Source organism: Lissotriton vulgaris, chromosome 9, assembly GCF_964263255.1.
Source record: "Lissotriton vulgaris chromosome 9, aLisVul1.2, whole genome shotgun sequence".
NCBI lineage: Eukaryota > Metazoa > Chordata > Amphibia > Caudata > Salamandridae > Lissotriton > Lissotriton vulgaris.
In genome coordinates, this window is record NC_141697.1 from 242,388,514 (window position 1) to 242,403,954 (window position 15,441).

The 15,441-nt window shown below is 46.7% G+C and overlaps 1 protein-coding gene across 1 annotated transcript in view; it reads left to right on the top strand.

The window, feature by feature from the left end:
* The window catches only part of KNL1 (kinetochore scaffold 1), a 617,593-nt gene that overhangs the window by 564,092 nt on the left and 38,060 nt on the right, over positions 1-15,441 (top strand). Inside the window, exon 25 of the mRNA XM_086937420.1 lies at positions 11,026-11,148. Within this exon, the coding sequence (XP_086793546.1) occupies positions 11,026-11,148 (123 nt within the window). The remainder of the gene's footprint in view (positions 1-11,025; positions 11,149-15,441) is intronic.

Genomic DNA, 15,441 nt, shown 5'->3' on the forward strand with positions numbered 1-15,441 from the left:
GTTGCGCATATTAATCGGCACAATCAGGATTCAGAGCCACTTATTCTACGGAGTGCATTACTCCTCGCCACAGAGACACTATGCAGGCGTGCGGATGAAGGTCACACTAGCTTTAGTCCTACTAGACCTCAGCGCAGCCTTCGACACGGATATCCCACAACTGCTCTTGCAGCGAATTAGGTCCGGTGGGACGGAGGGAGTAGCTCTAAAATGGATGATTTCCTTCCTCCATGACCGCAACCTCCAAGTTGCGCAGCGCCAAAACATTTCCAAAAGCATTACACTCTCACAAAGAGTCTCACAAGGCTCAATTTTGAGACCAACTCTTTTTAATCTTTACAATGTACCCCTGGCGGAGACTGTTGAAAGACAGTCACAATTGTGTCTTATGCGGATGACAAGCCAGCTTGTTGTCACCCTGTCTCATAACTCAGAAGCAGCCGCCATTCAGATTTCTTCCTGGCTGAGCGGCCTTGCTTCCTGGCATATAGGTCCCTCTCCCATTACAATTTGATTTCACCCCCCCGCCGGGCCACAGTCTCTGTCTCAAGGTCCCTCCTCGCTCCCCCTTCCCCCCCCCCTCCCCCTCCCCCCAAAACCACTTCTAGGTTGGAGTCCTCTAATAAGTCCAAATCAAAGGCTAGACAAGAAGGCCATGGAGGGTTCATACCTGTCCTGCCTCTCGAAGTCTAGAGAGAAGGGGCATGGCTGTCATGATAAAGATTGCCCTGCCCCAGTGTTCCCAAACCAATATTGAAGTTGGTCCTGGGACGCCCCTAAATTTTACAGGTCATCGTCAACCCCACTTTCAAGGCCATGCTGCAGATTTTTGGTGTGATTCTTACTCCCTCTGGCACCTCCTTGGGCCCCACTAACCTGCATGGGTCTCCAGTTGGACTTTAACCAGCAGGTTTCTGTCATCTTCCTCCCCGTGGGGCCGGCTATTGAGCCCATAGCTACTTTGACACAGATGTGTACCCTGGCGCCATGGTCCATGTCTGCTCATCATGTACTGGCGCTGGTACAGTCTTCACCTGCACCATTTGATGTAAAATTACCAGCGACAATTTCTGACCTTCAACCCAATTCAGCCCGATTTAAACCTATGTCGGGCAGTAAATAAAAATTGGAAAAGCACAACTGGTGGTTGTATAGCAGATTCCCAACCAGTATCTCTGCCCCGACATTACTACCAGTAGAGTCTATTGACGCCACCCAAGCTGTTTCCCCACCAATAGGAAATACAGAGGCTATTCCAGGGGTTAGCTTGCCTTCAGCACCAGCCCTCCTAACTATCACTATCACTGCAGCAGCCAACCGAGTCTTTTTGTGGCCTCGGATGTGGCATCAGAAGCAGTTACATTTAGCAGGGGCAGCAATTCTCAAATTCTTTAAGCACCTTCATTTCTGAGGAAGGACTAGTGCTCAGTTTGGTTCATATCCATTTAGCTGTGATCCAGTGGACTAGATGGCATCTTTGAACACGCAGAATGCGTATTTCCATACACCCATCATTTAGTCCCACAGGTGTTACCTTTTAATTTACTCTGCTGTCCTTTGGCCTAATCTTAGCCCCGTGAGTGTTCCCGAAATTTATGGCGGTGGTTTCCTCTAATCTTCAGAGATTTGGGGGAAAATACATTTATGTACCATAATGGCTGGCTGCTTAAGGTGGTCTCGCTGCATTCCAGCGTAGACCACCTCCTGATTAAGACCATTCAGTTACAACAAACCAAGGTTCCTCCAGAGTCCCACTTAAACACTTCAGTTCACTGGGACAATTCTAAACCCAGTGGCATTTGGGGGGGGGGGGGGGCTTTCCTCTACAGCAGCAACTCCAGGACTTTCAGCATATGATCCAGATGTTTGGGATATGTCCTGGGTCTCGGCGAGGATGACTCTCTAAGGCTTCTTGGTCTCCAGGCCGCATACATCCTTCTTATCATAAATGCCAGGTGCATATGTAAGCCCTGCAGTGGAAACTCAGATCCCAGTGGGCCCGGCATCACAGATGCTTCGCTGACTCCCATCAAAATCTTGCAAGAGACTGCTCAATACCTTCTGTGGTGGCAGACGACTGCCAACCTTATCAGTAGCAAACCACTCTTCCTCCCCCACCCAGAGTTTGCAGTAGTGACAGACTTGTCACTGCTAGTTTTTCTAGGCCGTTTAGGAGAGGTGGCGATTGGAGGCCTCTAGTCTCTGACCGAGAGCCATCTCCATATTAATCATCTGGAACTTTGCGTGTTTTGTCTGGCCCTGAAAGCCTTCCTACCGTCTATCAGAGGAAAGGTAGTTATCATTCTCACTTTGTTTTTCAGCTGGAGGGTTGGTTCCCCATTTGAGAAACTTAAATAGGGTGCACCCGTCATGATAGCCACATAGGGCAACAGTCTGGAGGAAGGTTAAGACAGGATTGAATCTGGAAAGATTGCATCTTGGTGTTAAATCCTTGAGATGATAGTCTATGTAAGGCTCTGTTGCTCCTCATCACACCATCCCTTCCATCCCCTTGTTCCAAAGACCCCTGCTTTAACATTTGGGGGGAAGGTGGGGCAACGGGTAACGTAGCACCCTGCATCGTGACTTGTGCCATGATGGGGGTCAGAGCTCAAAGCCTGAGACAATGTAACATTACGTGAAGAGTCCTGAGCTGAACTCAAGTTGTCCAACAAATTGGCATGGAACTTTGATAACTGGGTGACAGCAACTTCCTAATTAAGTAATCTGTCTACAAGCGGAGGCAAGCTTGCAGCAACCATAAATTAGAATTTGTTGAAAACGTGGTCCCAGTCAATGTTAGATACATCTTTTGCACCGTTGGTAACAAAGGATGGATCGGTGTTAAACGGAAGTGGGGTGGGTACACTTTCCTTTTCGGCGGTCGTCTTAGCTCTGGTCGCTCCAGAAGCCCTAGAAGTGCCTGCTTGCTTAGGTTTCCTTTTCCTCTTGGCTTGTCCAGAGGATCAGGGTTAATAGGCATGCTGGATATAGATATTGGGGATTGTGGTTGCAAGATGATCATATCAAGCTGGAGAATACATGATACAGAGGAAGCCGTGTTTCCAGTGCTCTGTTGGAGCCCCAGACATCCCTGCGGGCACTGTCCCAGAACAAGCAACAAAAGCTGTTCTGTAAGATCAATATCTTTGGCTATCACCCCCCCCTGCTCACACCAACAAGTAATAGAGGGTTTTTCCTCCTGGAGTTTTGGTTACAATGCCTCTATCACCTGGAAGTTTGTGTTTAACCATGATTACGCTGTTCAGGCCCTACCAAACCTATATAGAGCCAGGTCTCCAGTTGAAGGTTCACCATAGTCTGATGGGCGATCAAAAAACCAAGAGTTTTGGCCCAGCCCAGCCTCGTCAAGGTGATGATTGGCCTGCCCTTGGCGTGCAGATCCTTGCGGAACCTCAGAGCACGTTGAGCGCTGCAAATTAGCGGTAGGTGCGGGTCACATCCCTGTTCCCAGGAATGCTGGGACTTGTAATCCACGTTCAGCAAACACTTTGAATCGCATCAAATTATCGGCATGTGTAGGCTATGGTGCGGACTGCTTCCCAGCTCCCAGGAGTGCAGGGACTTGTAGTCCTTGTTCAGCGCTGATCCTAGTGCAGCGGGACCTCAATAAGCGCTTTGTAGCTGTAAAGTTGTATGGATGCACTCAGGAAGTGAAGGAGACGTCCTTAATATGTTTAAGTAGCTTTATTGAAGCATACAGTTGAAACCACAGGAGTGCGTCTCTCCTCAGCAAAGTACAGAGAGCCAATGGACATTACTCGCATTCGTACTTCGTTGAGGAGAATACAATGCACGAGCAACAACTTCAAAAGAATACATGTTCCCGCGCATTCTGTGCTAGAATTGAACTACGTACATGCCCTTATACATAAGATCATAAATATAAAAGACACACTACAAATTAAATGAAAACACCATTACATAAACCCCTTCCTTTTAAAGAAAACTTAAATGCATATATACCAGAAGGAGAATCTCCCAAAAACTTTGGAAGTAAATATGAAAAGCTAGGTTGTAGTCTGTGCTATCAGAAGAAATTTTGGCTTTTGTGTGCAATAAATATCAGACCTTACAAACAGTGTACAGGATTACTGTTCACGATCGACTAAATGATCTACTACAAGAGTCTTAATTTGGTCTGGATAAAAAGATGGTCCAAAGTTGAAGTACACCTTCGAAACGTGTCAACGCTTTTTGTTACACAATTTGTGTAACTGGCTGGAACAGATACCAATACAAGTGGTTATGTATCGAATTTCAGTCTAGAGATTAAGCAGCACATATCTGTGTCATTTAATGACAAAGTGTACTGTCTGTTCTTCTTCTCTTTTTTTCTTTCTTACCTGTTGTAGTGAACAGTGAGATACTTTTGTAGTCTCTGCTTATATGACATTGAAATAACATGTTTATGAAATGATGTGTGTAAAACAATTGCTTTGCAAAAACATTTAGCTTTTTAGTGCTTGAGGGTAGGAGGCATTTACCTCCTTCATGTGTTTTTAATCACGTTTTTAATAAAATGTGTACATTTTTAATGATCTAAACATTTTTCTTGATTCACTGTATTGGGCTTCTAGTTACTTCCCGTAAAGGGAGATTGTCAGTGACTGGAGTGCATTGAGTACAAATGTTTATGATTGAGGACCAAAAGATTTGTTTTTTTTACTTGTTAATAGTACCCTATTCCTTTGGGAAACTAAGGGGTCCCTCTCTTCATATTTTGGCAAAAGAAGAAAGGACCGGAGCCTCAGTTTTTAACTAGGTCAAATGCATAGTGTACTTCTTGACTTTGTTAAATGTGGCTTTCCACTCAACCAAGATGGCAGCCGTGCGTGATGACATCATCACAAGACAAGGAGACTTGTGGCCCTCGAGACGTGGCACAGGAGTTAAACAGCGGGTGCCGATTCTGCAGAAATAAATAATTTGGGATCGTACCATTTTTAGGTCTTGCCTAGCAAAAGCAGCGCATGTGCTGCTTCCGCTATTGCGAGTACCTTTTGGAATCGATTCTGCGGAACACTCGCATGCACGCGTCTGCATGGACAAACATGGCTGCTCTCTCCATATGTCCATAGCAGACAGCATGCGGGTGTCCGTTGGACTGTGGACTGCCCGACGCCATCTTGCGATGCTTTTGTTGTCATAGCAACGGAAAAGCGATTGCTTTCACTGCCGCTTGTTATTGCAATGCTTTCGTGGTCATAGCAAGGAAAAAGTGATCGCTTTCACTGCTGCTTGTTCCAAATTGTGATTTCAGTGGTGCCAGTCGTCAGTTCACACGTCCGCTCAGAGACAGTACAGAGGGCGGCCATGTAAACTGTACTCACACACTGCAGTGCGGATTGGACTGTTCTCACTGTAGGACCAAGCCTGATTTGCAAAAGGTTTTGCCCTTATCTCACCGTGAACAAAACAGACATGCGCTGGAATATGGCTCCGAGCAATCACCTGTGACTGTCGCTTTTATAGATTGCTAAACTCTTTCAAGCAATTCACTGTGCTTCCATATGCACCAAATCACACAGGTTGAGGTGGTAAAGATAATTATGGCATTCAGAAAGGTCTGAAAAACTGATGAGTTCCACTAAACTGGTAAACAAGTGTACCAGAATTTGGTATTATAGCAGAGATAACATTGACAAATTAGGTCGGCCTTCCTTTCACCGTCATTTCTAACTGATGGCACATTTAGTTGGGTGCCAGGTATACATATAGACCGGTCAGACGTATTGTAGTTTACTCATTTCTCGACTAAGAGGCAAGATTGCACTGCTGCAGCACAAAGTTTCAACATGGCTTTGATTTCAAAACGCTTCAGTTATTGATCGCCTTGAATGAGGCTTGTGTCCCTCGGCACAGGGGAGCGAACAGGAAAGCAATTGAGCAGGAAATAGAACGACGCCAGACAGCCCAGGTGGTCTCACCTTAAAGAAATATCATGTGATGGGCTTCACCTGCGCTACAGCATTTATACTAGATAGCGGGTAAACATCAGTTGTAAAGATCTGAAGTTAAATGTATATGAATCAGGAGACCAGCCAGCGCCAGATACCAAGGCCACACATGCCTGTGCATCAGCAGTGCTTGAGCGAAGGTACGATTTAAAGGGAGAGCAGTGCACTCTACACATAAAATATTATGACTGCAATAGATGGACCGCAGAGTTAACAAGCATTTAAAATGCAATAGGTCTCGCCTTTCATTAAGTTAAAGCCATTTGCTTTGCTATAGAATACTATTAGCAAAGCAATTGGCTTTAACTTAATCAAAGGCAAGACCTACTGCATTTTCAATGCTTGTCTTGAATCGGAGGCAGAGGGATCCACATGGAAAATGTAAAAAGGCTTGTTCATCTGAAGATTTCAAGGTAGTGGTTCCATGAATATTCTTATCCTTTAATATGCACAAAACTGGTAGAAATCTATTTCTATAGCTTGTCGCCAGATGTAAAGTTGCATGGATTTATTTATTCAGAGTTTTATATAGCGCGAACAAGATCTTTGCAGATATCAGAGCGCTTCACAGAAGCAGGGGGTGAGGGCAACAGGAGGGTGACTAAACATAGTGTTGGGTACAGTATAATATTCAATAGCATGATCGGGTAGTATTCATATGCTGTTAGAATAACAATAAACAATCAAAAAGACGATAATATAGGAACGGTGCAGAGTCCTTGATCTAGCTACAATAGAGATCAGGACAGCTAGGCTATAAGGTTGGCTTATACCACTTTCTAAGAGTTAGAGAGAGAAGGGGTAGGAACATCAAGTTTCAGCAGACTAACATGAACATGAAAGTAATAGGTAGTGAGAGAGTAGTATAATAGGCTCGCAATCAACTAAGGATATGATATCATTAGACAATGAGGTAGCCAGTAATACCAAGGCGGTGCAAAGTCTCTAGTCCAACAACGATAAAGTTCAGGAGAACTTGGCCATAAGGAAGGCTTTCACCTCTTTCTTGAAGAAGGCAGTGGAGGTGATAAGCCTGGTTTCAGGAGGGAGTGCGTTCCAAATCCTGGGTGCCATTCCTGAGAAGGAGCGTTTGTACGTTTTTTCCTTCCGGAATCTGCAAGGTTTCAGGAGTAGATTTTTTGTACTTCTATTGGATCTCGACCCTCCTGATATAGTCAACTTTTTGAGTGAGGTAGTTGGGTGCCTTGTGGTGTACGGCCGAGTGTGTCATAACAGCAATTTTCAGCTGTATTCTGGCTTCAAAGGGCAGCCATTTCAGGGATATCAAATCAGGGGATATATGAGAGTGTTTTCTTGAGCCAGTGATGAGTCTCGCAGCAGCGTTCAAGTAGGCTCTTAGGGGTGCAGTTGTTGCTAGAGGGAGTCCGCTGAGGGCCACAATTCCATAGTCTATGCGGGGGATGACTAGGGCTTGTACAGCAGTTTGGAAGTCTTTGACTGGGAGGAAGGGTTTAAGTTTCCTTAATGTATTGATTTGGAAGTTAGCTCCTTTCGTTGCTTTGCTAATGTGCTGTTGCATGCTGAGCTTTGCGTCGAGTGTGATGCCTAAGGATTTCGCAGAATCCACAATGGTCGGTCGGACATTGAGTGCTGTTAGGTGATTGAGCCAGATTTGGGTGGTGGTAGTTTTCGCAGGGGGTGATATCAGGAGGAACTCAGTTTTCAGAGCATTTAGTTTAAGGTGATTATCGGCCAGCCATGATTGGGTGTTGCTCAGTGTGTAGTTCAGGAGTTTGTCCTCCGGGAATTGTACCTTTAGGTAAAGTTGAGTGTCATCGGCATACATATGGAAGTGTACATTGGATGCTTGGAGCAAGGTGGCCAGTGGTTCCATGATGAGGTTAAACAGTGTGGGTGAAAGGGAGGATCCTTGTGGAACGCCTAAGTCTACTGGCACAGGTGAGGACAGCACATTGTTGATCTTGAACTTCTGAGACCGGTTATGTAGGAAGGAGGTGAACCATTTGAGAACAGTCCCGGATAAACCCATTCTGCTGTTTTAGCAGCTCCAGTAGGTTCTCATGTTTGACCGTGTCAAATGCTGAAGAGAGATCAAGAAGGATGAGGAGGCATGAGTCATTGCGATCAAGAATTTGGAGGGCGTCATCAATCATGTGCGTCATGGCCGTTTCCGTGCTGTTTCGCTCTGAAGCCTGATTGATGAGGGTTGAGGAGGTCAAACTGGTCAATGTGTTTTGTTAGTTGGAGTTGTACACATTTTTCCAGCAGTTTGGCCAAGGTGGGGATATTGGTGATAGGGCGGTAATTGTTTAGGTCAGACGGGTCAGCTGTAGGTTTCTTGAGTATGGGCGTGATTTGCCCCACCTTGAGGGAGTCAGGGATGAAACCTTGTTGAAGGGAACTGTTGATGATTTTGGTCCAGAGTGGGAGGAGCATGGGGGTGAAGTCTTTTACAGCATTAGCCTGCAGGGGGTCTATGAGGTGATTAGAGGGCTTCAAGGTGCAGAGCAGTTTGTGTATTGCTTCTTCAGAGTAGGTGTCGAAGGACGTCCATGATGCGCTATTTTTAGGTTGAGTGTTAGGCATTCTGATGTGGCTAGGGGATCGGCTTACATCATTGAGGAGGTCAGTTCTTATATTGTCGGTCTTTAGCTTAAAGAAAGCAGAAAAGTCTTCACTGTGTGGGATATCGCTTGTTGTGTCTTTTGATTGTAAGGGTTGCGACTTGGTTTGAGTTTTGACTAGTTCGAACAGTTTTCTTGGTCGGTTTTTTGCTTGGTCAAGCTGGAGGCTAAAAAAGTCAGCTTTCGCACGCTTGATTTTCCTAAAGTAGGCATTTCTCTTATTCTTAAGAGTTTTGTGATGCAGTGATGAGGGGTCCGCTCTCCAAGTGCGCTCTGCCATTCGCATAACACGCCTGTCTTCATTGAGTCTGCCGTCATACCAAGGGTTCGAATTCTTGGTGGAGACTCTTTAGTTGCAGTGGGGCGACTTCGTTGATTATTGAGTTCATAGAGTTGAGGTAGTGGTCGGTCAATAATTGAACATCAGAGGCGCCAGCAGGGGGAAAGAGGAGACTGTAGGTGTGGGGAGGTAGGGAGTTGGGGTTAAGATTCTTCATGTCCCTTTTCCAGATCTTGGATTTGGTGTGTTGAGCCGGGGTAGGTTTGACCTTTTTATTGATAAAGAAGGTGATGATGTGGTGGTCTGACCAATCACAAAGTTGGATTGCCCCCAGTTGGGTAGAGTTCTCTTTGGTGATGATCAGATCGAGTATCGCACCTTTATCGTGCGTTGGGCTGTTGCATATTTGGGTGAGGTCAAGCGCATTAAGGAAAGTTTTGAGACTATTCACCACTGCGTCTTTCTGGTCATTCCAATGGAGATTAAAGTCACCCAGGTAGATTTGAGTGATCTGTCGACCAGCATTGGATGTGATCGTGTCCATGAGTTGTTGGGTGAAGATGAGGTTGTCCCCCGGCGGGTGATAGATGAGATGTAAGGCACATACTGGTTTGCCCTCGCCCGAGATATCGAGGCTGAAGAGTTCACAGGAAGTGAGGGAGGGGGAGGTGACTTTGGTAACGGAGAGGTTGTTCCTGAAAATGCATGCGATTCCCCCGCCCGTCTTGCCGGTCCTGTCGAGTCTAATGATGTGGTAATTGGGGGGGGAACTAGTATGTCCATAAACGGCGTGGAAGCTTCAGTTAGCCACGTTTCCGTCAAAATGGTTAGGTCAAGATCCATTGATGTGACGAGATCTGCAATGTCGGAGGAATGTCTCTGGGCTGATCTGCAGTTGAGTAGGATGCATTTGAGTCTGGGGGTGAGAAGGGTGGTCGAGTGTTCTAGAGATAAGGGGACTTTTCTGAGGTTGTTGGGGACGGAGCATCTGTTACTTAGAATTGGGTGCCTAAGAGGATTTGTGAGAATTGTGGGTATGGGGAGGTGTGTGGAGGTTATGTGTTTAACCGGACCTGGGCCAGAAGAGCGTAGGGGGGTGCATAAGTCGTGGTCCGACGGGGCGTTAAGGGCACGCCGGGGGCGGTGGGTGTTGTTGCAGGCGGGGATAGTGGGCCAACGCGGAGAGAGTTGAATGCGATGGCCTGTGGGGAGAGTGTGGCGTTTGTTTGGTGGTCGTTGTAGGTCGGGGTTGTCTGTGCACTCAGGAAATGAAGGAGACATCCTTAATATGTCTAAGAGCTTTATTGAAGCATGTAGCGGAAACCACAGGAGTGCGACTCTCCTCCGCGAAGTACAGAGTGCCAATGGACGTTACTCGCATTTGTACTTCGTTGAGGAGAATACAATGCACGAGCAACAACATCAAAAGAATACATGTTTATTCCAGTGTTGAACTACATACATACCCTTAAACATAAAATCATAAACATAAAAGACACACTACAAATTATATGAAAAAAAACACCATTACAGTAGCGCTGCAACTTAGCAGCAGGTATGGGCGATGGTGTGGACGTCCGAATTCTGCAAATCCAGCCCAGCACTGAGGGATATTCTAAAGGTGAGAAATGAGTTTAGAGTATGCATCAGAAAAAGTGTTATAGAAGGTAAGCAACTTGTTCCTGGATGTCACAGAAAATAATAATTATTTACCTGGCAAGTGCAGCTGAAATGATGTGCATTAGACTTTAATCATTCAAATATTGTGTAATCTGTATCAAAAATAGTATTGTGAAACTTTGAAGCTCTGTGTGATTTGCACAAACTTGTGTACGGATGCAATCTATTTTTGGCCACTTCTTTTCAGTTGTGCATCTGGGTAGCACTTAAAGAAGCAAAATACCCTGATCAATAATCTTTTTCCCATCAGCTGGTACTTTTATTAATTCTAGTGGAAGTAAATCAATAGTTACCAACCCATTGTGCATATATGTATTGAATATTATGTAATAACTAAAAGTTTATCTCTAGAAAATAAAATTGTAGATTGAATCTTGTAATGTGTTTATAGACGGTTTTATATGTAATGCAACAACAATGTCTATGACAACCTCTGACACACTCTGAATGCAATGTTTTGTTGCTATTTTTCATATAGGGTGAAGACTCTCTTTTCCAGTTCTGTAGCCTTTGCAAAATTTGAAGTCGTTTTCTGCTTATCAGACAGCTATCCTTCGGCCCCTCTGCCTTTCACAGTACTGAAGCTCATAGGAAGGATAGGGTGAGTATACCACACAGAGTTAAGAGATCAAAGATACCTACCACTTCCACCAGAGATTCCAGCTCCTGTTAAGTGATACAGATACAGATGCATAGTGCAGAGTGATTATTAGCAAGTGTAATTATGTTAAACATAAAAAGGAAAACAGTTGTACTGTTCTGTCTTTCCAATTCTCAATGTTGTGGGTACACTAACATCTAGTGGTGGAACAATGGACTGCATTTTCACATTTTCATTTAGAGCCTAACGGCCCAGAACCAAATACTATTGTGTCGTACTTTACTCAGCACCTCCCATGCATATGCATGAGCCCTTACCAGTTCGCTTTTTTGTATCAGTTTGATCTGAATCTACTTAATTTACACAAAACAAATTTTTAAAGAAAGATCATTGCCCTGTCCCCTTTGGCTCTTTCAGTCTTTTGCATATTTTTGCTTTTTTAGGTCGTTTGCAGAGGTTGAAACAATGTTCTTGTCTGCCCGTTAGTCAACAGGTGGCCAAGTGGCACAGGCCTGTGTCATGTGATCCAGATTTTCTCACCATGGACCCTACCCTGGAAAGACTTATAGACAGCTTTCGAACAGTAAGGTGAATCCTAATTCCTTTCCACCAATCTGCCATATAAAGAATCGACACTTTTGGCAAGAAAATGTTTTCTCCTGCCAGGTTGGCACTGAGGTACATAAACGCAGCCTATCTGTTAGGCTGCTTTAAAAATTACATATGGGACATGGCCAGCGAGATCTTACTGGTGGTATCAAAATTCTTTTCGGGCCTTCTACACTCAGAAGATTCTTGATAGGCAGGATGCATAGAAATCTGGCTTAGACACCACAGATTGCATTGACAGTGTTTGTTCTGCCAACACGTCTGTCTGAGGTTGACCAGATTATCTGACGATGTTCAGGCATCACTGAGTGACATTCAAAAACCAAAGACCTGCTTATAGAAGAACACATCAATTTTGCACAAAAAAAAAAGTATTTTTAAGTGACTATAATTTCCTACTTCTTGGTGAGGCAATGCTAGTTATCTAGTCATGCCCATTCATATGTGTTAAACAGAACACATATGGATGGGCATGACTAGAAGATAGCCAGCATTGCCTCACCAAGAAGTAGGAAATGATAATCATTTAAAAAGATTTCTTTCCAAAAATTGATGTTTTTCTATAACTGGATTTGGGTGTCTCTTTAGAAGACAACCCAAAGGTGCAGGCTCACCCTATCGTCCACGGATCCGGAATACAAAATGAGATCAACACTGGAGCATGGAGAGAAAATATATTTATTGCAATCTCATGAGAGAGAGAGCATCAGCAACAGACACCCGTGGCTGTCTGAGGAGGCAATCTCCTGAGTACTTTGGTTCCACATCTTATATACCCTTCATCCCCACCCTGTGCGTGCAAGGAGAACAAACAAAAACCAATAATTTACACAACAAGCAGTGGTCAGTCTGATGATATCAGCAGGTGATAGCTGTTGGGCCCCTGCAGGGCATAGGTGAAAACCATATTTATACAACAAGCAGAGGTCAATCTGATAAGTCTGCAGATGGTAGCTGTTGGACGCCTGCAGTGCGCAGGGTGAAGACGATAAGCTTCTGGGAAACTCCCTGTCCGACTGGTTGAGCATGAGTTGGTCAGTTTGTGGCAGGCCAGGGCATGAATAGGGTGTGGGCGTCCTTGCAGGAATGAGGCAAGTCAAGAGTGAAGCCTCAGAGCGTTCTTGATACAGAGAGGTGGTCAGTGGATGAAGGGTGAAGCGCAAAATGGCGGAGCATATGGCAAGATAACAGACATAATTTTCCACAGTCCCTCCTTTTGCCATAACAAAACCATTTTTAGTCTATTACAATGTTCATCAATAGCTGTGTCTCGGGTTCAGTCATCATTTTGTCGTTCTCGACATGTGCATTTACGGGGACTGACTTGATAGCATTTGCGCAGAGGCCGTAGAGTGGGGACCACATTGAAGGCAAAGACAGCAAAAGAAGATCAATGCAAGAGGTATTAGGATAATCATTAGGACCTTCCATCCCCATGTCAGTAGAAGTTGCCATATCCAGGAACCAAACGACCATGAGCCGGTGTGTTGATAGAGATCAGGGGCGATTTGATGAAGCGCGAAAATAGCCTTGTAGACAAACGAAGAATGATCCGGAACGTACATGCAACAGCTGGTGCTGATGATGCGGCATGCTCCTTCGCGGTCAGCTAGGATGACATCAAGGACTATGCGATTTTGTAGAGTGACTAGGCTTACCGCTTGGAGCTTCGCAGTGTTGTTGGACAAAATACCAGCTGTGATGTTGACGGTGGCTTCCATGACTCTGGTGAGGTAGCGAATGGCTCCACTGTTTGCCATCGGTCCCCAGAAGGGAAGGATCCCCTTCATGGCATCCAGGAATTGTTGAGAGGTTGTGTCTGTTTGATCTGAAAGTGACACATTAGTGATAGATTCCTTACCTTAGAATATCCCCAGGTGTCATACTGGATCCGGAAAGTTTTGCTTAGCAGAACCCCTGTGCGTCAGTAGGTGGCGTCCTGCGACTCCGCGTCTGTCACTGGCGTCGTAAGCGCCGAGATGACGTCACGGATAGTACTTAGGCGCCACCCATGCGCTCTGACGGCAGGTCTTTCTTTTTCCGCGCCAGCAAGCGCAGATCTGGAATAAGCAAGTACCTTGGTCACTTTTTGACTACTGTTATGGAACTTTTGTTCCCCCTTTTTTCTCCTGGTGCACGTAGGGATGCCTGGCTTTAAGTATTGTGAGGCCTGCCGCCGTAATATGTCGATGGCGGACCCCCACGATTTTTGCCTCTACTACCTGGAGACTGATCACGACTCCCGGGACTGTTGATCCATGGCCCGCAAGCCTTCGTCCCGCCGCCGCTCCGGATCTAGGGGGCCGTTCGCGGGACCGCTCGCGGGTCCGGAGCCAATGCTCCTCGGGCTCCAAGTCTTTGCCTTTGGATTCTGGTAAGCGACAACGTAAAAAGGAGTCGAAGAAGCGTGTTCGCTCTCCGACGTCGCTCCTCGGAGGCAAATTAGGGGGACAGGGGCTCCGCCCCTGCGGCTCCTCTGGAGCCTGGGAGTCCCACGGTCTACCTGCCCTACTCGGCGACTCGCGAACAGTACAAGAGTTTCTTGCTATCATGGACCGCCTGTTCAGGCCTCGGGCTCACGCCGGCATGCCTTCAGGCCTCGCGGTCCCATGTCCAGATCCTGTTGGCCCAGCAGCTCCGCCAGCGGCACCACGAGGTGCGGCTTTGCCGGGCCCAGCCCCAGCGCCACCCTCGGCACCGCACTGGGTGTCGTTTATCCCTCCCTTGCCCCGGTTCCTGGACCATTTTGTTCCGGCCTGGAATCCGCATTGGGATGCGTTTGTTCCTTCTCCAGCCCCACCGCCGTGACCGGAGGAGGACTGGGAAGGATCCGAGGACCCTCTGGCCCAGCAGTGTGACTCCGAGCTGGATTAGGTAGACGATCTGGACGACGCTGGCGATCTTGATGTCTCTTCTGACCCGGGGTTTGCCTCTCCCCCGCCTACGATGGAGGAGGGCACTTCCTACACGATGGTGCTCCGTCGGGCGGCCTTTAAGACCAACCTCCTTACCGAGGTGCTCCAGACGGTGCCTACTTCGCCGGAGCCGTTGCTTCCCTTCAATGACGTCCTTACCGAAATCCTCTTGGGCACTTGGTCGCTGCCGGCCACAGGGGCTCCGGTGGATAAAAATGTCGCCAGACGCCACCGTCCGGCACCTGACGACCCGGCTTTTCTGACCACCCATCCTACGCCGGAGAGTCTGGTCATCCAGGCCTCGACATCACAGAGTGCCTTTCCCTCAGCTTCGCCGGACTAGGACTCTAAGAAGCTGGAACAGTTTGGTAAGCGGTTGTTCTCATCCGCCAGCCTGGGGCTGCGGTCGGTGAACACCGCCTGCTTGTTGGGCCATTACTCTCACGCAGTGTGGGATTCCATTGCTCAAGTGTTGCCTCAGTGCCCTGAGCAGGTCCAGGCTGTCCTTTCTCAGGCGATTGCTGAAGGTAAGGATGCGGCTAAATTCGCCATTCGGTGTGGTTTGGACACCACAGACTCGTTGGACAGGGCGATTTCTACAACTGTGGCGTTGAGACGTCACGCCTGGTTGCGTTTGACTGGGTTCTCGCCTGATGTTCAGAGCTCGCTCATGGATAGGCCCTTTGATGGCACTCACCTGTTAGGCGATAAGGCTGACAGTGCGTTGGAAAGCTTTAAGGACTAACGGGCCATGGCCAAGTCCTTGGGT